This window comes from Ictalurus punctatus, chromosome 11 (assembly GCF_001660625.3).
Source record: "Ictalurus punctatus breed USDA103 chromosome 11, Coco_2.0, whole genome shotgun sequence".
NCBI classification, from domain to species: domain Eukaryota; kingdom Metazoa; phylum Chordata; class Actinopteri; order Siluriformes; family Ictaluridae; genus Ictalurus; species Ictalurus punctatus.
The window spans coordinates 25,633,699-25,656,198 of NC_030426.2; the positions used below are offsets into that span (position 1 = coordinate 25,633,699).

The 22,500-nt window shown below is 44.3% G+C and overlaps 1 protein-coding gene across 6 annotated transcripts in view; it reads right to left on the bottom strand.

The window, feature by feature from the left end:
* Positions 1-22,500, bottom strand: part of opa1 (OPA1 mitochondrial dynamin like GTPase) — a 40,759-nt gene that overhangs the window by 16,299 nt on the left and 1,960 nt on the right. The window contains exons 2-29 of one of the 6 annotated variants that reach the window (XM_053683566.1): positions 22,044-22,353; positions 21,806-21,902; positions 21,579-21,686; positions 19,086-19,133; positions 16,804-16,886; positions 14,843-14,986; positions 11,993-12,046; positions 11,765-11,869; positions 11,586-11,672; positions 11,331-11,444; positions 10,348-10,428; positions 10,185-10,259; positions 9,944-10,015; positions 8,762-8,861; positions 8,233-8,357; positions 7,587-7,659; positions 7,422-7,494; positions 6,434-6,549; positions 4,830-4,894; positions 4,609-4,685; positions 3,247-3,412; positions 2,783-2,935; positions 2,368-2,476; positions 2,181-2,260; positions 1,955-2,095; positions 1,755-1,871; positions 1,118-1,211; positions 905-1,015 (exon numbers count right to left, since the gene is read on the bottom strand). In XM_053683566.1, the coding sequence (XP_053539541.1) occupies positions 905-1,015; positions 1,118-1,211; positions 1,755-1,871; positions 1,955-2,095; positions 2,181-2,260; positions 2,368-2,476; positions 2,783-2,935; positions 3,247-3,412; positions 4,609-4,685; positions 4,830-4,894; positions 6,434-6,549; positions 7,422-7,494; positions 7,587-7,659; positions 8,233-8,357; positions 8,762-8,861; positions 9,944-10,015; positions 10,185-10,259; positions 10,348-10,428; positions 11,331-11,444; positions 11,586-11,672; positions 11,765-11,869; positions 11,993-12,046; positions 14,843-14,986; positions 16,804-16,886; positions 19,086-19,133; positions 21,579-21,686; positions 21,806-21,902; positions 22,044-22,353 (2,978 nt within the window). Of the gene's footprint in view, positions 1-904; positions 1,016-1,117; positions 1,212-1,754; positions 1,872-1,954; positions 2,096-2,180; positions 2,261-2,367; positions 2,477-2,782; positions 2,936-3,246; positions 3,413-4,608; positions 4,686-4,829; positions 4,895-6,433; positions 6,550-7,421; positions 7,495-7,586; positions 7,660-8,232; positions 8,358-8,761; positions 8,862-9,943; positions 10,016-10,184; positions 10,260-10,347; positions 10,429-11,330; positions 11,445-11,585; positions 11,673-11,764; positions 11,870-11,992; positions 12,047-14,842; positions 14,990-16,803; positions 16,887-19,085; positions 19,134-21,578; positions 21,687-21,805; positions 21,903-22,043; positions 22,354-22,500 lie in introns of all 6 variants that reach the window. The other 5 variants (XM_053683565.1, XM_053683568.1, XM_053683567.1 and 2 more) reach the window with 5 other exon arrangements.

Below are 22,500 nucleotides of genomic sequence, written 5' to 3' on the forward strand. Positions count from 1 at the left end.
CGCAATCTGGAAAAACTCTCGCTGTGCGATTTTTGCCGATGAACGCTAGTTCCTGAAATCCCGATGGATGGATCGAGCTCTAGGAACGATAACGTCAAGTGATGACACTTCATCGCTGAACACAGAGTCACTCTGTATGACTCCCAGCTGTAAACATGCTCATTATCTATTAACTCACTTTCAATCTACTAGCAGACAAACCGGCCCTCGTGGTCAGTTATGCGTGTCTGAGAGTGTGTGTGTGTGTGTGTGTGTGTGTGTGTGTGTGTGTGTTCAAGCCTGGGCATGTTAGCGCTCATGTCCATAAATTCCTTCCCTTATCGTCACTGAGAGCAAAAGCTGTGAGCTCTCTCTACACTCTCACCGTTAATCCCAATGAAACCGTATTTAACATGAGGAAATTAAACAGGACGACTCGAAACGGTACTTTTTTTTTCTTTGTACAAGAATAAAATCGCTCGAACCGATACGAGCGGAGATTCTTTTTGATCTCGGCCTGTAACGTGACGCTCGTGTAATCCGGAGAATAATCCGAGATCCCCGTTAGGAGAAACGGCTCGCGGAAACGATCTGCAGAATGCCGTCGCCCTCTAGTGGTTTTCAATAAGTGACGCTCCGTCAGTCCGGACCTCCTGATGCTTGTAGCTAAACATTTATTTTTTTAAACCCGGATGCACCAAGAGATGTTTTTAATCTCAAGATTTATACCTTAATCTCAGGATTTAATCTTTTATTAGAATTCTGTTGTTTATGATGGAGATTATATATATATATATATAAATATATATGCGCAATTTCTCAACACAGGCCTAATTGTAAAAATCTTTAAGAACTAAAATTGTATATATTGTGTTTTGCGTATACATCCAGTGTGTGTGTGTGTGTGTGTGTGTGTTGCACTTACTGAGGTCTTCAGCCAGCTGAACTCTCCTTCCCGTAATCAGCTGCATTTTCTTCTCGCCGTCCTCCCCGAAATCCTCCAGCACCTCCTTGACGTTCTTCTCCAAGCGGCGCACTGCGGGAAAGACAAAACCGCGTCACACGACCAAAAACCTCACGCACACCGTATACCCCACCGCCCGAGCGCCGCTTCTTCATCGGGTTCATCACCACGCACCTTCGGTGTTGGTGAGCTGCTGGCGGAGAGTGTTGGCCGTGATGCCGAGCATCCGCTGAATTCTCCAGAACAACACCACGTCGTTGCACTCCAGCTGGAACACACAGATCGGAAACCTCAGCGCCGAGACCTTAAACGCTCAGAACCCGGGCTCGTTATGAGAACAGACATCCTTTGATTCGCCCTCTAGTAAGTTATTTCGACAATCGGCGTGAACAAATAAATGATTTATTCGCCGCGAGCCTGTCGGAGGATGAGTCGGGACGCGGTCGGGTTTCTGTGTGTAGAGTATCATGGCTCTGAGCAGGGCGATGGGAAAGGGGCGGTGTGGGATGTGAGCCCCCTGCTGGCCAGACGATTCACAAAACACTGTATATACAATACTGGCGCGATAAAATGAAAACATTTAAACCGAGTAGGCTTGGTAAAAAAGAAATACTCATGAAAAACTGCTAAATCTTAAAGCCCTACTTGAAGAAGAAGAGTGCCAACTTTCACATGAGCCATCAACCACTACTGTAGAGTGTGACATCATAAACAAACACGACGCTGCACTAGAGCAGGCCGGAATCCCAGTTTTCGGCCTCGGGTAAAAAGAGTTTAGGTAGTTTTGTAAAGGAAGCATGTTAATCCGTACCTCGGAGTCTACAAAGTGTCTCTGGTAGTAGTAAAAACCTCGTCGACAGAGGTTACAGTGGGACAAGGCCTTCTGAAGGAAGTGGCGTCGGTACAGCTGGTGCCACGTGTCCTTAATCTGCAGCAAAGGGTTGGATTTAGCCCACAGACAGACGGTTCATACGGTATATTTCTAACAGGGTTGTTTAGGAAGCCACTGACCAACACCGGGTCCACCTCGACCCCGCGGCCCTCCAGGTTCTTGCGTACGGTGGTGACTTCGTCGTTGGCCAGGTACGCCGTGTGGTCCTCGTGCAGCTTCAGCAGACGCTCCAGCTCGTTTCTGGTTTCGTTACGGACGTGCTGTGAGAAAGGTTCAGACGTGCGCTAAATATTCGCAGCGGGTTTTCATCATTCGGACTGAAAAACAAGACTTCAGACTTCTGACCTGTTCCGGTGTGCGATTCGTCCAGTTTAGCCATCTCTGCCTCCAGTCCGGTCCCACCATGTCGGCGATCACGGACTCCGCTGAGAGGCAAAGATGAGAAATATATATATATATATACACACACACACACAGATAGATAGATACACACACACACGACTCAAGCAGAAGAAGGAGAAGGTAAACGCACTGTCTTTAAGGCGAGCCTGCAGCGTCTCCTCCATGAACTGGATGGCGGCGTCCCACTGAGGTTTGTCCGTGATGGAGCGATCCTCCAGAGCGTTGTGCTGGATCACTCGCTGTAACGGGAGCGGAAAGAGAGAGAGAAAAAAAAAAAAAAAACAACTAACGTTAAAAAGTTATGACTTCGTGAATCCACGCATTAGCATGAACTTTTTTTGTCACGACACCGGCATAAATTAGGGCGTGTCTACATGAAGGTATATCCGGCGGCGCATGTGATATGCATATGATCGTGATCAGTGGGCGGAGCTCTAAAATCAAAGCTGGATTCGATGCGGATTTGGTGATTGTTAAAGAAGAAAGAGGACGTTAATGACCGGGACAGCGGCGCGGGAGGAATGAGTGTGTGTGTGTGTGTTTACCAAACTGTCCATGGCCCTCTCGTTCCACTTGTGCCTCTTAACGCTCTCGTCCTTCACCGCTTCCTTCAGCTTGTCGAAGATGTCGTCCTGATCTTTGCCTTTGTACTCGGCCATGAAGCGGGCGAACTCCTCCTGCAGCGTCTCCCAGGCTACCTGAGCGCCACGGCAACGAGGAAACAGGAACAGGAAGCAGGTGATGTAGTGTAGGAGCGTGGTGCGGGAATGAATGCGTCACACTTACACAAAGCCTAATGATATTCAAATAAAGCATTAATAATGTAAAAATACTCTCTCACTGATTGGAGAAAAAAACCAAACCCCGCCCCCCGCCATTTTAATAGGGGTGTGTAGACTTTTTAGATCCACTGTACGTAGCTAGACGCATCTTTACGGTTTATTAAATAAGGAACGGTTTCCGTGGAGGATACGGTTGAACGTACGCGTGGTGTCGAGTCTGACGTTACCTCCAGCGCTTTGTGTGGCAGCTGTTTGTCGGTCCACTGCTTCAGCTTGATATCGACGGTGGTGTTGAAGGTGCCCGAGTCGGCGGTCTGAGCGGCGGGAAGGTAGATGTTCTCGATGACGTGAGTGGACACTCTCTCCCACAGCTTCTTCTGAAGTATGGACTCCCTGAGAGGAGAACATCAGCCCAGACGTCAATCACTCACCAAGTCAGTAACACGAGCTGCTCTCCAGACAAACCGGAATACGTTTTTATGTTTGCGTGTGCGTGCGTGCGTGTGTGCGCGCGTGTAGGGCTCATTTATCATCAAGGACAGCTCATATTTCACCGTTTCCTGTTTGCTTTGTTCGACTACGGCATGTCGATGCGCGCGACTCCGACGCGGAGAGAAAAGCGGCCCGAGGCTATTCATCATCGCATCGATCCGAGAGCATGATGAAGCTCGGAGGAGACGCTACACACGTCTGATCTATTCCGTTTAGCCGCTCCTCGGGGCTTCGGGTTCGGGAGCTACACGTCCGACGCTCCAGGCTCGACGGATCCCGAGGTAGAAGCGCAGACGCCTGGCTCTTTTCTCACGTCAGAACTCGCCGAAGTCGAACGGCCGAGACATGAAAAACGGATATACGATCGTGCATCTGGCTTTAATACGGGTGTGTGTGTGTGTGTTGCTGTAGAAGGGATTAGTTGCCGGGTTGCCAGATCTGCACGACTAAGGTCAGCTTTAAAAAGAACAAAAGAAGCTCTAAAACAACGTTTCTTAAAATAAAAAATAAAAAACAATGTCGCGTCAATCACTCCTGGAGTGAGCAATGATTTTAAAACAATAACAAGCACCAAAGTTGCTCATTTTTCCTACGCGTGTTATCCGTCTGACGCCACCGAGACTTGCCCACCACTTCCCGACGTTTCGTTTACGCGACGGAGACACGTTGTGATTTTTACCCGTTTATAGTCACGTTTAACGGAACAAGCTCCTGTTCCTGTTCTCACGCGCGTCACGGCGGTCTTACGATCTGCTCACGTGACCGCGACTCGCATCCACGATTTTGTCCTTGGCTTGGATTTCGCGCCGCGTCCGCCGCCCTCCGAACGGGCCGTCGCCGTAGAAACGGTGACGGATCCGAAACGGGCGATAGACGTGTCGCGGAAAATGGCGCAAGAGTAGAGGATTGTGGGTAATCTGACAGAACAAGCTGCTCCGTCAGATGGGGAAACGGCGTTACTTCGTGTTAGGTCCGATCACGCGCAGGTGCTTTGGACTGGTGACCGAAGAGCAGCTCCAGATTTCTCATGGGGGGATTAAAAAAAAAAAAAAACAAACAACAACAAATAAACAACGAGACAAAAAGAAAACACTCGCCAGTGCTTTGGAGTGACTTGGCTCAAGCTGATCACCTCGTCCAGGATCTCGTTCTTGGCTTTTTCGTACAGCTCGTTCTGTTAAGACGAAGAGAAGATCTGATTCTCATCAACTTGGACACGCTATATACATTATGACATTCTGGACTGGTCTGATAAAACAATGAATCAGCTCGTGTGTGTGCGAGAGAGAGAGAGAGAGAGAGTCGCCGAGTCTCTCACCCTGTCCAGCTCTCGTAACCGGGGGTAATTATTCTTCCACTCGGTCTCCAGGTTAAAGCGAGATGCTGTTGGAAGAGGAAAGCAGAGTTCACTGTCTATCAATCAATAGTCCCATTCAAATCTAAATCTCACACACGCACGCACGCACGCACGCACGCACGATCAGAAACCAGGAGTTGATGAAACGTGTGAAATCGGTCTCGTAGATAAGAATACAACCGTCCCGACGTGTTCATTTCTTTCATTAGGAAACTAGTCCTAAAACTGGAGACTCCTTCCAGAAATGTCTCCTTACAGAAACGTTCCCCGGACGTCAGCGGTTACCCGTGTCGGTACGGAGCGTCCGCCGTGCGAGTGCACAGAAACGGAGGTAGTTAACGACGCACTTCCCGATTGGAGAAAAACCACAAGGAGGGCGGGGCAAGACGTTCTGCTCGACGTTACGTTCTAGAAGTCGTCTGAATTCCGAAACGTCCTCGGAATTCGGAGGACTTTTACGATCTGAAGGTTTGCCGGACAGTGAGCCGTCACTATAGAGACGACGAGGCGTTAGAACGGGCGCGTTAACGTGAAGCCGCGCGGCCGTCGGGGCTCCTGCTCTGGACGACCGATCGACGACGGATCGGAGAATTCGGAGGGATTTCGTCTTAGCGCGCGTTATTTTTCACCGACACAAACCCCAGAGGAGAGATCGAGTCATGTCGATACTGTAATAAGATCTTTCCGCGGAGTCGTTAACGCCGATTGGTCACGGTTTATTCGCAGTTGGAAGAAAAAGGAGGAGGAGAAAAAAAAAAAGGGAATGCCGAATACTAGAAGAAAAAGTAGGTCTAAAAGTTTGGTGTTTTTTTTCGGAAGGACGGTGCGTTGATTTCTAGGTCTTTCCACTCCTCTGCACGGCTCGTGTCCCCGAGGGCCTGAAGATGCGGCACTCTGGCCGTGATCAATGCCCCTGCAGTCGGACGTGCTCTATATCAGCGTACCGTCTCGGCCCTGTGGGAACGCCGGCCCCGGGACACGCGGGCTAAGCTGTCTGGCCTGCACAATGGAGCTGACGCTAATTGCTCCGGTTATCCGGCGCGGCCTCCGGCACGGCGGCTCCCATCGATCGGCCACACAAAGGCTCGGGCGCGTCCCACCATCAGGTAATAAATCTAGCAGCACGCCGTTAATAGGAGACGCCGGATAATTGGTGTGGAGGGTTACTGAAAGAACACAGGAACGTGGACACCACGCTGCTCCTCGGACCCGAATAGCAAACCCGTTACAACTCGACACAGTAGCGCCGAGAAATCCTGCGTTCGGATTGGTCGGAAGGTGTGGATTAAACGAATACGTTTCTATAGCGACAGCTCGTACGCAAGCGGATCGTAGTAATCGACGCCGTTTTCTCTGAAGTCCTGTTTATTTTAATGGAAGGAGTCTCCGGTGTCGGCGCTCTGTAACGTTCCCGTTAGGGTTTCCGACGTCTTTCGGGACGGGTTGTTTTCGTTTCGTTTTATTTATTTACTTATTTTGTAATAACTTATAGCTTGCTATAACATAAGTGAGAACGGCCTGGCTGGCCACAGGGCGTTCTCAAACTCGTGAGATGGCGCGTTTACCTTTAAAGGCGTCCGCCTGCTGCTCCACAGACTCTCGCACCATTTTCCAGAAGCAGTCGGACACGGCCAGGCTCAGGTTCTTCGTGGTCACCTGGTGGGCCTTCAGCATCCCGTCTCTGCACAAAATAATTCACCACAACACAGCAACGTTACATAGTTGCATGAGTATATAATCGTGCAATGCAACACGGGGGGGAGTTTTGGCACCCCTGGTCGGTAATATATTCAAGGCACCGGGTCAGTTAGGTGAAACAAACCGAAACACATCGGCGTGTCGTTCGTCGGCATAAGCCGTGGAAAGACATTCCTCGATCTCGTTTTCAGTATTCGGTACATCCTCAGGGAATGACCATAATCTTACTCCAAACATGTCCTGTCCTGGTTCTTTTGATCATCTCGTAGCACACCTTTAACAGCTAGAACTAACAGATACATGCTATAGTCACGTGACCTAATTGTTTGGCCCCACCCCCTACAACAAGCATTTATAATACAAGACAGAGTAATCAGTTTGTATTAAAAAGACTTGTGTGTAGTACTGACTATTACAGTTCGACCGATATTGATTTCGTTTTTTATAACCGATAATTCGCGTGTTCACGTGCCTGATAACTGATATTTATTTACCGTTTTGTTTTTGACACCATGATACCACCACCACTGAGCAATTTTAACAGAGGGGTCTGAAAGAGCGCAAAAAAGAAAGCGTCTTTGATGAGGTAAACAGACGAGTAAAACGAATAAAGCACTTAAAAATAAAAACAGATGCAGTGCTGCGATGGCGGTCCTGCGCGTGATTCTCAAAACGGCCACTAGATGGGGCCATCGGTCTTCGGTGGAGCCGATATTACGGAACCGATATCCGATTACGGAAAAACGCTTAAATATCAGGAAAACCGATTACCGCTCGATCTCTAACGGCTACGCGTCCGTCACAAGGACACGCCCGTTTCCATCGTAATCACTATGTCGAGACAACACTACTCACTTTAATAATCTGGAGTTCCGAAAGAAGTCCTCTTCGTAGTCTTTAATAGAGTCGATGCTTTCGCTGCTGCTGCCTAGGAACGGAAATAAAATAAAAAAAACCCGTATATATTTAACTCGTATTATCATTTAAGCCTAGAAATGTTTCACGCTCTTCAGGACATACCTTTTCCGGTCACTACGGCGAAGTAGCCCAGAGCCTTCATAGGAAACAGCTTGCCTTCAATGATCTGCTGGATCTGCACAAAGAGCCATCAGGAGAACAATAACGGTGAACAGGCAATCTATTCATTATTACGGACGAGGTTAGATACACTCGACAACGACCTCCTCTCCTTTGACACGCGCGCACGTGTGAAGACGATGAAAGGTCGCCACCTGGTGGACGTAAAGTGAATGACACGCCTGAAAATGGAGTGATGTCAGGAAAGTCTGTACATACTTGTGATGGGAATGCACACTGGTATAAAATCAGATTTCCACTCTTTAGCTTCTTTATGGTAATTTTGTCTTCATGGTGATATTGTCTTCAAGAGCGGTAATCCTTAGCTAATATATATATATATATATAGTGTAAAATGAACGGACAGACACTTTATGCTGTGAAATCTACGCTTGACTCCTGTGAAACTGTGTTGGAGAACGCTTCGACGGTTCGTGATTTTCATGCGTTTTGTGCCGCCCGGAGTAACCGTCCGATCCGTATTTAAACATGTCGTTTTCTCAGATGGTCTGTAGTTGTGGTTTTCTGGTGCGAACAGTGAAAACACGGCAACCGAGAGAGAAATGAAATGTCGTGGCTGAGGACTCACTCGGCTCGCGAGGGTCTTCTCGGCCAGGTCCACTTTGGTCAGAACAAAAATGGTCCTCTTGCCCTGAGGGTCCATCTGACTGACCAGATCAGTGACTATACTGCGCTCGGCATCTACTGATCCATCTGAGAGAGAGAGAGAGAGAGAGCGAAAAAGACAGAGTGAGCGAGAAAGAGAGCGAGTGAGAGAGAAAGTGAGAGCGACCGAGAGAGAGAGAGAGAGAGCAACCGAGAGAGAACGAGAAAGCGACAGAGAGAGAGCGACCGAGAGAGAGAGAGAACGAGAAAGCAACCGAGAGAGAGAGAGAGAGTGAGCAAGAGAGAGAGCGAGAAAGCAACCGAGAGAGAGAGCGAGAGAGAGAGTGACCGAGAGAGAGAGCGAGAGAGAGAGAGAGCGAGAGAGAGAGCGAGAGAGAGAGAGAGAGCGAGAGAGAGAGCGAGAGAGAGAGAGAGCGAGAGAGAGAGATGAATATTAATAAGGAATAACACACAGGTCATCAGGAGTGTCAGTGAGGTGTATGAAAGCTCACCCTGAATACACAGGATGATGGCGTTTGGGTTCTGCATGTACGCTTTACTGATGCTGAAGATGGTCTCCTTGGTGTCTATGGCCATGCCAGTGGTCACCGTCTGTAACACACACACACACACACACCCCTGAACATCACAGACATCGAACACGGTGTTCTAGCAGCAGGTTTGGAACACGCGACCTCGTACAGTGGTTCTGTATCATTGTGTGTCCTTCATTTGACCTGAAGTCAAATAATGGATATAAGATGAAATCTTCACCTGCTAAAACTCTTCCAATTTTGAATAAACACAACAAGAAAATTGGGTTAATATCATAACGAGACCACGATCGGGTACTAAAGTGCATGGGGGGGGGGGGGGGGGGGGGGGCCTATAAAATGTAATAACAACAACAACAAAAATAAGAATAAATTCCTTTATCTTGATTCCCTGGAAAGTGCTTCTGATGCTACACCCGTCTTCTTGATTAAACAACAGCAAGTCGGCCATTTTGAGTTTCTGAGCTCCTACAGATTTTGATCAATCACCATTTGGATCGCATTATCGTGAGACCGACCCAAACAAAACGTGCTTCTCAGATCGTTTTCCACGTGCGACGTTCCGTCCATAATCGCCACGCAGAGGAATTTGACTACAAATTCGCCGAACGGGAAGTGAAGCCGTTTCTCAGCAAAGCGTTCTACATACCGACACCAAAATTGGTGCAGATGTTCAGCAACATGGCCCGATGTTAACATACGTGCTTCGAGTCCGTTTACGTCTGGTCTTCCTGCAAAAGTGCTTGGCCCCCTTAATTGCTTCTAGCAGCTTAACTAGGCTGTTTTTTATGCCAATAATGCAAGAAAACAACAGCTGTGTGTGAGATTTTTTTCTAATGTCTGACTTTTTTTTTTTCTTTACACAAATTATACGCTATGTTATATTAATTCTATTCAATTATGTTATATTTTGTCCGACACAGATCATAAGCAGAAACCTTGGACACCTCTTGAAATAAACACACACTATTAAAACCAAAAATATAAATATCTGTCTTTTGGACGGAGACGCAGTAGAGGAGCACGCGCACGGCCCACGACGCCCTCCGTGCCCGCTCACAACCCACTTCTACGTCTGGATCCTCCAGTTCAGAACTTATTTTATTGGTATTTCTATAGATTTATAGAAGGGACACTTACACTGATCACTCCTGGTAAGTCCACTAGAACCATCCTTTGGATCCCCGGGCCTTTCACGCTTAAAGAAATCGTCTGCAGGAAAAATGAGGGTGGGTGGGGGTCGAGATTAAAATATATGTTTCAATTTAAACCCATATGTGGATATATAGGTGTGTGTGTGTGTGTGTGTGTGTGTGTGTGTGTGTGTGAGAGAGAGAGAGAGAGAGAGAAACAGAGAGAGAGAGAGTAAGAATCTCCTCACCTCTGGACTGACTGTGTGGCCGTCCTTCACACTCTTCCTCATCCTCAGCTCAATCTCACGCCTTAATGCTGCCAGCTAAAGGAGAACAACATTAGTCTTGCAAACCACTACATCCACTACACTGTAGTAGTAGCAATAATAATAATAATAATAATAATCCTACATCGTCCTCTTTTCCCAGGTCGAACTCGCGGCTGCTGTCTTTGAACACGGCCACATGATGAGGGCCTTCACTCAGCGTCACCTACAGAACAAAAATGGGAAAAATCACAAAAATCACACCCAGCCTAATGTATAATCTTTCAATCGTAGATAGACAGACAGATAATTACAGTCAGGTCCACAAGTATTTGGATAGTGACCTGATTTTTTCCCTAATTTTGCCTCTGTACACCACCACAATGGATTTGAAATTAAGCAATCGAGATGCGAGTGACGTGGAGACTTTCAGCTTTAATTCAAGGGGTTTAACAACAAACTACTGCATTGAATATTTAGAAATTCATCAATAAACACCAGCGACCCAGGTCCATTAGCAGCCATACGTGCCCATGCCGTAACGCTGCCTCCACCATGTTCTCTTATTTCACCAAGTCAAGCTTTTCTCAGGAGTTTTTTTATTTAAATTAAAAAAAAAAAAAAAATTAGCAAAGTCTAATCTTTCTGTTCTTTAGCGGTTTGCATCGCGAGGTCTGTATTTACTTTGACGTAAACGCCGACGTCCTCCAGAGTGGTCTTGACTTGGCGAGATGTTGACTTGGTCAAAGATTCCGTCGCTGTCCAAATACTTATGGACCCGACTGTATCCTCCTTAAACTGAAGTTATCGGCTCAGCCGTCGAGACCGTCACGCGCTTAATATAACGCCCCGTATCGCACGACTAAAACTCGACGCTTAATTAGTCGATATTTCAGACGTTATGCGCACGTCTCGAATTTCGAATACGTTTCCAGACCTGGAGAAGAAGAAAAAAAAAAAAGAAAAAAAACCCACCAAACTAATCATTTCAAAGCCAACCTATTTAGAAACGGCTCTAAAACTAGCTCCGCCCCCGGCGGGAACGCCACCGCTTGACCCCGCCCCTTCTCAGTACGAGTACACGTAGGCGAAGAGGAAGACGGAGGCACCAGGGTCCGCGTCGCTCACCTTGACAGGAGACCTGGTCATCATCTCTCCCGAGCCTCGAGGGAAAATCCGAGCCTGGGCGATCATCTCGAGCACGCTGGTCTTTCCTGCGCTCTGGTCGCCTACAACCACCACCTTAAACACCACCGTTGAGGACACGCCCACTTTAGAATAAACGCTAAGATGCTCTCAGCTCTGTTCATGTTTATTGTTGTTATGGTTACTTTAATCGTACGCTATTGTCATGTGAGAGCGGTGTTTATGCTGAGCGCTGACCCTTGGCAGGTGATCCTGCGTGTTGTAGTTGGAATCGTAATCGGAAAGAATGTCCAGGACTTCAGAGTACATGTCGATCAACGACTTCTGCACAGACAGAAAGGAAAATCATGACGCGTCATCGTGAATTCTCGTTAAGACCCGAGAACGTTGAGGGGTTAGACGGGGCGAGATCTGACCTTGACTTTCCTCTGATGAATCCCTTTGTCATCTTTCTGCAGCACCACTTTCCTCAGCTCTTTATTCTCCTTCTCCAGGCGCTCCAACATCCGCTGGTACTTCATCTAAAAAAAACAAAAAAACAAATACAAAACAAAAGGACTGGTGTTCGAGCCGGGTCTACGGGCTTCGTCTTTACAAAGTTTATCTAGTGCACTGTATGTCGTTCGGGGTTTACCGAAACACACCTGTGTGCGAAGGAGCTCCTCTTGCAGCTGGTCGACTTTCTCTTTATCTGAAGACTGCAAACACACACACACAAAAAAACACACACACACACGTTACACGACGACTCGCTTCCTCACGCAGGCTCCTGCGATCGTCCGCCCGACCCCGTTACGATCCGGGTGCGGAAAATGCATTTCAGTTCCGAGGAATCGTGACCGCGTTAGAAACGAGGAGAAGAGAAGAAGCCTTGTGAAAGAAGGTAGAATCATCGATGATAAAAAAAAAATGAATTAATAAGTCACACCTTTAATGCATTTCTGGAACATGCACACAATTACAGAAGAGGAATGGATAGCTGGCCGGGGTTGAGGCGGAATTGTTATCCATGTACAATAATACACACACACACACACACACACACTCACACTCGTACATACGCTGGGGGTAGGACATATTGCGTTTTACGTGTACCGGATATCGCAAATTATATCAAATATCTGAAATATCGTTGCAGGCGGATTACTAAAAGCTGTAGGAAACACACTACTGCATGCCGTTAATGGCGTGTTAGCATCGCGCTAGAGTCCGGTCTCACTGATTATATGGGGGGGGGACGCGTCCTGGCTTTCCTGGTGCTAATAACATGGAAAGCTGTCAAAGCGACTCCAGTGACACTCTCGACCCAACGAGCCGTCTTCTATAACAACAACCAAAAAAAAAAAAAAAAAACAATCGGTGTGGAGTGCAAAAGTTTTCGCCCCCTGTGGATCTGTGCAACCGCTTTATTTTTAATTTACCTACCAAAAAAAACTCAACTGGAATCCGAATGGTAAAACGGGTGAATCCCTCATGATGTGCAAAATCAGCAGCACAACATTAAAAATTATTAATAACTTAAATGTTATTTGATCGTTTTTTTTTTTTTTCTTTTCTTTAAAGGGGGTGCAAACTTTTGAACCTGATTTTCGCTGTTAATATCTTTACACTATTTGATCAGTTTGGGGTTTGGTCTTCGTTCCGCGACTAAGGGCGCACAGACTTTTGAACGGCATTAAAATGCTGCTGATGGGGAACGTGGTTTACGGTAATAACCGGTTTAGGAACTCAAGGTCGAGGAGTAATGACCGATAATACGCGGGTCTTTCAGATACATTCGACAGGACAGGTGAACGCTGCAATACTTCATTTTCATTCCAATTCATCTCTCGGAAAATCCGGGAAAGCCACGGATATCATCCGCGGGCGCGAGCGGGTCTCCGGGCCTGCCGCCTTTTAATTCAACCAGCTAATTACACAAACAAACTAAAACAAATAAGTACATCAATGAAAAGAAAAGAAGTTTTGAAAAAAATAAACAAATAAATAGAAAAAGCAAATAATTAAAGTAATAAAATAAATAAGCAAGAAAATAAATACGTAAAGTAAACGAGTAAAATAAATGAGCAAGCAAGTAAATAAGTAAATATAGTAAGAATGTAAGTAAATGAATAAATCAGCGAGTAAATCAAAATAGATACATAGCTACGCAAACAAGCAAGTAAATAAAAATAAATAAATAGCTACGTAAATAAGCACGTGAACCCAAATAAATAAATAAACAAATAGCTAAGTAAATAAGAGAGTAAATCAAAATAAATAAATAAACAGCTAGGTAAAGGAGAGAGTAAATCAAAATAAATAAATAGCTACGTAAATAAGCGAGTAAATCTAAATAAATAAATAGCTACGTAAATAAGCGAGTAAATCTAAATAAATAAATAAATAGCTACATAATTAAGGGAGTAAATCTAAATGCATAAATAAATAAATAAATAAATAAATAAATAAATAAATAGCTATGTAAATAAGTGAGTAAATCAAAATAAATAAATACATAGCTACGTAAATAAGCCAATAAATCAAAGTAAATAAATAAATAGCTACGTAAATAAGCGAGTAAATCTAAATAAATAGCTATGTAAATAAGCAAGTAAATCAAAATAAATAAATAAATAGCTACATAATTAAGGGAGTAAATCTAAATGCATAAATAAATAAATAAATAAATAAATAAATAAATAAATAGATAGATAGATAAATAAATAAATAACTATGTAAATAAGTGAGTAAATCAAAATAAATAAATAAATACATAGCTACGTAAATAAGCCAATAAATCAAAGTAAATAAATAAATAGCTATGTAAATAAGCGAATAAATCAAAATAATAAATAAATAGCTACATAAATAAGGGAGTAAATCTAAGTAAATAAATAAATAAATAAATAGCTACGTAAATAAGCGAATGAATCAAAATAAACAAATAGCTAAGTAAACAAGCAAGTAAATTAAAATAAACAAATAAATAAATGAATGAATAAATAAATAAATACCCCAAAACTGTTTTTTTCCTCGTTTTTTTTCTAAATTTCTCAAGCAACTTTTTAAATGATTGAACTTTGCATTTCTTGATTATAGATAAATGTATTACCCAACCTTAAATAGACGTAATAAACCCATCAGCTAGTGTTATTACAGCCAGGGTACAGTGCTAATGAACAGCTTATTAATGAAAGCGGAGTTCAGATCACAGTCTAAAGACGTAGAAGGGACACTTCTGCTCCGCAGAGACACTACTATAAATCGACGTTCTCACGCCAGTCGGTAATTCTCCTGGGATTGGACTTTTCTACAAGATCCGAGGTTTTAATACAAGATCAATTGAAATGAATAATGGTGTAAATAATGACAGTAAAGAAAACTAAACAAAAAGAGTGCAGGGAATTTACTCAGCTGATGAACAAATTCCCTGGTTTGTGTGTCCTTGTTGTTTTTAAATACGACTGGCTTGAGAACGGCTGAAGTGGACGTGCCGGGAGATGGACCTTCACCTTGTGGGGGAAATTCGGGGACTTGCTGGGGGGCGGAGTCTGAGCATGGCCGGGGCGGGGCTCGTTACCGGCCGCCGCCCGCCGAACTTCTTCTTCGTGCTGCTGGATCTGCTGCTGAATGAGAACGAGTTCTCCGAGCAGCCCCTGCTGAGGGACGGCACAGTGAGAGAGAGGCGGAGTCAGCTGTCAATCAACCTGATCACATGACGCTGGAGGAGGAATAGCTTACAGGAGGCGAAGAGAGAGCGGCGGAAAATCAAGTCCGCACGCTGAGGACTCCTTTAATACGATATCACTGGTGTTTGTTTACGATTTTTTTTCTCCTTCCCTTTTTTTTTACCGCATGTAGTAGAGATCCCCAGATTTCATACTCGCTGTCAAAAATGTTTATAATCCGCATGTCAGTGCAAACAGGTCGAGGTCTAAAAATAGCATCGAGCTCAAAAAACTGTTAGAGAGAGATAGAGCAACTAATAATAATAATAATAATAATAATAATAATAAAAATAATGATGATGAATAAAGAATTGATGAAAATAAATTATTTTTTAAAAAAAAGATTTTAATACACAATAAATACGTCAATTTATATTTAATATTCTAAATATTGTTTTTATTAACGTGTGAATTTATTAATTAATTAATAAAAAAAGGCGACAGCTTCTTAATTAACGCTCGCTCGAATAAACGACTTAATCCCTTAAATTCGTTCATTTGAAATTATTTTTAAACAAACTTTACTTTTCATCCATTTCACCCTTATGTAACTGATGATTAATGTTTTTTTTTATTGACGAATAAAGGATAAAAAAATAACGCTCGCATTAAGCGATATTTCTTTCTTTCAGGCGCAAGTTAAATTATTTTATTTATTTATTTTGTATTTCATCTGCAATTCATCCACGTAGACACGTCTTTTTGGCTTCGGTGATCTTTCCTAGCGAGTATGATCAGAATTAACGAGAGTTTCTGAGGAGCGGTGGGGGAGCTGAAGCGAACGTTTACGAGCGATGAAGCTTTGTGAAGCCGGGCTCGCGGAAATCCTGTGTCATTACAGAATACACACTCATCGTTGACACACACACCTACACACACACACACACACACACAGAGAGAAATCTTCATTTACTCTAAAGCACGCCGCCAGTATAAAGTTTTCCGACAGTTTTCTCAGATGTCGTCATTTCTATAGTAACGAATAAAAAAAAAATAAAAATCTTCGGCGAGATCATAATATCGAGGGTACGCTAACTTTCGAGCGGCGGCGTGCGTACTGCTTTGCCTCAGCGAAATCGAGAGCTTCTAACGGTTTACGACACACCGAAGTTGAATTAGACATCACGTCATGTGGCTTCGGTGTAAACAGAGAGAAGCGGCGGCGGAGTAAATCTGTACAATAAAGGAAGGAAGAAAAACAAACATGGCCGCCTCGTCAAACGTGCGTCGTTCCTTTGCTCAGTCAGAAAACGTCAAGTTCATTAAAAAAGCTCATTTACGTGCACTTTTAAAGTTAGACGCTACTGACAGTAGCTACTGGTTCCGTTCTTCTATAGTGACCTTCGAGCCATCATCGAACGTGTCGGACCGAGCGAGTAGCTTAGAAACAAGCTAGTCGGATAACGCTGATGATTGACGTCTCAGAACTGCGAGTAGTATCAGGACGATGTTACAGATACAGACTAAACCCAGTACTGTGTCTGTACTACATGATGAACTGATCTACATGCAACCCTCAGCACTGCTATAAACTCATTACAGCGGCGGCGCGGTACGTTACGCCGCTCGCAGGGTGAGCCGCCATGTTGATCTGATGTCACTCGAGATGGCGTTTAAGACGGCTGCGGTCGGAGGAGCACGAGCTGCGACCCCACGTCGAACGCGGGGTCTGGTGGAACGCCGGCGTCGGCTAAACCACGCCCGTTCTGGTGATCGTTACGGGTGATATTTCTGAACGGACTTGCCTTCTTAAACTTGCTGCTGCTTTCGGCGCCGGCTCCGGTTGCCTGGATCTCAGGTGCGTTCAGGTTTGGCTCACCTGGAGTTTCTGAGGGGGAAAAAAAACACACACACACACACATTACCCAGCAAATGTGACAACCTTTAACCGACAAACCCCTGAACATGTAGCTGAACGAGCAATCGGACTGAACACTCGGAGTGACTTCCTGTTCTAATCCCTCATCGCCACGTTCCAAACAGACTCGCTCTTTCAGTGTTAAGCGGGGGCGCTTAAACTTTGACAGCCGAGAAAAGAGTTAACCGACCACCTTCTTCGAGATTTGTTCTAGAAACTCAGCAGTGAAAGAATTCGTCACGGCGTGTAAATGCGTACGATAACGCAAACTCGATGAAGGTTTGCGCAAATGCTGCATTTAAAAAATAGATATATTTATAACAATAGTATTATAATATTTAGTATATTCACATTTATTGTATTTTTTTAACACTGATTTATCACAATTTTAAAGATTCAGTATAAAATGTTAACATTACATCAGTTGCTTCCAGTCAGTTTGTAACTATTATTATTATTATTATTATTATTATTATCATTATTAATGATATCATTATTAATGATAATAATAACATGGGAAAATGCTGAAGTATTCCAGTAATATACACCATAAACAACGCTTAATTAACCGAGTTGCTCGTTTTATCTGTTTGGAAATCTGAGAGATGCGAGTCGGTCAGACGGGAAAACAAAAAGTAAAAGAAAAGAAAAGCTCTGTGTTTGGATAATCCTGGGGTGTGTTGGCAATTCTTTGATATTCATGACAGCAGAGTATTTTTGTGAATTTTTTTTTAACAGAAGATCAAAAGGTTCAACAATAAAGACAATTTTTCACAACCTTATTTACAAAGGGTGCCAATATTAGTGGAGGGCCCTGTGTGTGTGTGTGTGTGTGTGTGTGTGTGTATATATATATATATATATATATATATATAGATATATATATATACTAAGAGCTTATATATATACATATATATATATATATATATATATATATATATATATATATATATATATATATATATATATATATATATATATATATATAAGCTCTTAGTGTATTTTAGCACATCTTATTGTATCTTATCTACCTTGGCTTTATATGTCCTGTATATATTTTGATATCACCTTTTAACAAAACTTTATTGGACTTGATTGGATTTTTATTTGACTTGATCATTTTATTTGACCATACTTCATTGAACTTGACTAGACCTGACTTTAATAGACCTGCCTTTAATAGACCTGACTTTACTAGACCTGACTTTATTAGACCTGACTTTACTAGACCTGACTTTATTAGACCTGACTTTACTAGACCTGACTTTCTTAGACCTGACTTTCTTAGACCTGACTTTCTTAGACCTGACTTTCTTAGACCTGACTTTAATAGACCTGACTTTACTAGACCTGACTTTCTTAGACCTGACTTTATTAGACCTGACTTTAATAGACCTGACTTTACTAGACCTGACTTTACTAGACCTGACTTTATTAGACCTGACTTTAATAGACCTGACTTTCTTAGACCTGGTGAGACTTCATTAGACTCTTTTTATTTTACTTTTTTCCCCCTTACATTATTTTATGTTATGTGTGTGTGGGGAGGAGGGGGGGGGGGTGTTGATTTAATATGATAACACATCATCTGAAAATAAATGAATATATATATATATATATATATATATAAATGCGTTTGAAGGCGTTAGTTAACATCACACTGCATGACCAAACATATTACTTCTGGATTCTGGAAACGGCAAACGATAAAAACTAAAGAAAGGGGATTAAAAACACAACAGCGGCAGCATTAAAGCGCTCAGAACTCACGTCGACACGTGCCACAAATATTAAGACAAACTCGTTAGTTTCCTTCGTGGGTTTTTTTTTTTTCCACTATTGTCGTGGAAATCTCCGTCATCTCCGACTCTAAACCTCCATCTAAGCGTGTGTGTGTGTGTGTGTGTGTGTGTGTGTGTCAGAGAGCCGTGGATACATAACGCTGCCTGATAGCTCGTCAATTAGCTTCTCCACTAACTACACACATTCCTTCTGTTTAAACTGCGGCAGAATAGAATCCGATTTTAAAGAACATTAGACAGAATGACTCTTTAATATCTGACACATCGTTTTCAGGAGTCCTTAGCGGCGCCAAACCGAGTCCATTTAACATGGAGGGGGCGTCAGGACAGCGAGTATGGGGAGGGGCACCGTGTGCTGTTTACACACCTAACAACAGACGCAGACCAGAAGCTCCAATGACTGCGCTATTCACACCTGTGAAAACGTGGAGGGAAGGAAAGGGGGGAACAAGAGGAAGACAGGAAATGTGAAAAGAAAAAAAAAAAAAACTGATTTCTTACTCTGCAGTCCTGAGGACGAGCAGCGTGTCAGTGTCACTGTACGTCCAGATCATCATCATCATCATCCATTATAAAGTACCAATAACCGTCAGTATTACAGTACATCAATGAACGCTACAGAGTAATAACTTCACTACACGCTGCTGAATTCTGACATCTGATTGGTCAGAATTCTCCTGAACAGCAGCTCCGACCGTAGCGCAAACGCAACCCGCAGCTGTATATTAAATCGGTCCTTCCGGGATTCCGCGACTGTGGAAATCGAGGCAAAATCCAAGGAACGTCGCTTGCCTTTATTTATTTATTTTTTGAATCACTGCAGATTTGCACCAAGTGACGTTCGGCCGAGGCGCTCTCCGATTCACGTACGGCGAACACGGGTACGGGTAAAAAGTCGCGTTTTTACCGACAGACATCGCTGCGACGGAGTTTTTTTTTTTTGGTACGGTTTCCCCGATTCGATTAGTTTCGCGAAAAAGAAAAAGAATTTAAAAAACACCCAAAAAAAAGCTGGATCGCAAATTTTTAAGTAAAAAAAACAAACCCAAAAAATTTTTAAAAACGGCAAAACTGGGCGTTTTTTTTTTTGGCGCAAAAATCACCAGAAAATGTCCACGGACCGATTAAAGCGCTCGGTCTGATCAGGGCTGGGCGATATATCGGAATAACGTCGATATCGTGATAAACGTTTAGCGATACACTTTCCTGAGATATCGTCGGTATGGTGATGTGTTTTGTTTTGTTTTTTTTAAACGTTTTTAATAATTACGGATGAAACGGTGCTGAACGGATGCCGAGGATCTGCCGTCTTTTTTTAATTTGACTTTACAGGCATTAAAGAAAAGTACCGTCAAACTCAGTTGCACTTTTTTGTTTGTTTGTTTATTTCACTACAGTTTTGCAGACAGTTTGTTAGCTGAATTATATATCGTGTATCGTAGAAATGTCCTCAAGTACCGCGATGCGATTGACATCTGTGTCGTATCGCCCGGCCCTGGCATTCGAGAAACACTTCGAAGGTAAAATCGTAAGAATTTCTCCGAACGTTCGGAAATTCTTCTGTACTGTAACACTGAACAGAGAAAGTAAACCAAACAAGTATTGCCCCGCCCAATCAGGAAATGCGTCATGACTGCCGCGTCTGTACTGTACGGTGGATGAGAAATATAAACACAGGAAGTTACATGTACGGATACGCTTACGATAAGAGGTGATGTGAACTTATTATGGACTAGGACCGAGGAAAGCGGAAGGTTACGCATTTCCTGAATGAAGCTCGCAAATAAAACAAAATGTACACACTTACCCAAGATGCAATCCATCAGCCAGGACATGCCTTCAAGTTTAAGGACGTTTGCTAACAAGGAAGGGAAGCTCATAGGCACCGGATCAGCATAAAGAGGATACGGAAGGGTATTAAAGGACCCAACTAGCTAAATATGATCTGCTTTCTGGACCAAAACATGAGACGGGAGCTTCTACATACTGGGTAATCTCCGCCTTCTTTAGGCCACGCCCCTCTACCGGTGCAGTGACACTAAACTACTATGAGAAGATAGAGATTCGGCTTTGACATGCAACGTTTGTTCATTTTCAGGATGAGAGGGAGAGAGAGATAGGGAGAGGGACAGAGAGAGAGAGAGAGAGAGAGAGAGAGAGAGGGAGAGAGATAGGGAGAGGGACAGAGAGAGAGAGAGAGAGAGAGAGAGAGAGGGAGAGAGAGGAAGAGGGAGAGAGAGAGAAAGGAAGAGGGAGAGAGAGAGATAGGGAGAGAGGGAGAGAGATAGGGAGAGGGAGAGAGAGAAAGAGAGAGAAAGAGAGTGGGGGGAGATCGAGAGGGAGAGACGGAGAGAGAGAGAGAGAGAGAGAGGGAGAGAGATAGGGAGAGAGAGAGGGAGAGGGAGAGAGGGAGAGAGAGAAAGAGAGAGTGGGGGGAGATTGAGAGGGAGAGACGGAGAGAGAGAGAGGGAGAGGGAGAGAGGGGGAGAGAGAGTGGGATAGAGAGAGTGGGAGAGAGAGAGAGAGGGAGAGAGAGAGAGAGAGGGAGAGAGATGGAGAGAGAAAGGGAGAGAGAGAGAAAGGGAGAGAGAGAGAGAGGGGGGGGGCAGAGAGAGAGAGAGGGAGAGAGAGTGAGAGAGGGCGAGAGAGTGTGTGTGTCTGTGTGTGTGTGTGTGTGTGTGTGTGAGCGATGATGGCAGATATATGCAAAAATGTCCCAGCTAAAAGACTCCATTTTAGATAAAAGTGTGTACATTTCATTCAGCTGCACTGTTTTTATCACAGTGTGTGTTCATGTGAGAGAGAGAGAGAGAGAGAGAGAGAGAGAGAGAGAGAGAGAGAGAGAGAGAGAGAGACTCACCGCTGGACAGCAGGCTCTTGAGGAACGTGAAGTTCTCTCCAATCTTCTCGAAGTCAGGCAGCAGCTTAGCGATCTCCTCCATTTCAGGCAAAGCCTTCGCTAGTTTCTCTTCAGTACGGCGTAAACAACAACACGTCGTTATGAACGATTCAGGTCAGCGAATTTTCATTTAATTCCGTTAATCGAAAAAAAAAAAGAAAAAAAAAAAAGACTTTTCTCACACATACCTAAATCGATATTTTCACCGAGCTCCCACACGAAGTCTGGTACGATCCACGTGTACTCGCTGAGATCCGGAAGCATCTCCTTCCACTCGTCGTACGTCTACGGGGGAAACCCGCAAGCGCAGACGTCACTGATCAAAAATAATCATGTGCAAAAGTTTGCACCCCCCCCCATGGATTCTACAAAATAAATTTAACAGAATTACAAAATCCTTTCCAAGAGCGTGAGCGGTCTCTGTACCTTTTTAGCGGTGTAGCCTCCTCCGACGGCGGATCCCAGCAGGATGTAGCGCAGCTTCAGCAGCCGAGCCGCCAGACGTGCCACCCAGAAGGAGCGCTGCTGCTGGTAGCCGTGTCCCGACCGAGACCTCGGGGGCCGCACGGGGAGTCTGGAGAGCGAGGTGTAATGGCGGTGAGGGGGTCGCTGAGGGGTGGCGTTAGCAGAGTAGCAATGGTGGATGGCACGTGACAGGGGGTGGAGCTTCTGCAGCGGGACGCCGAACCGAATCCCGGAAGCGAATCTGGAGGGGAGAAGATTCCTGCACGCCATGCTGACGAGAGAAGGGAGGGAGTTCGGCGGCGTTAAAAACGTCACTGAGGTTTATTATTAATATTAACACGGTCCTGTCCGAAACCCTATCGGCGTACTCCGTACTGTTCGTCTTTACTCTTCTACACCTCACACCGGAACGATCTAC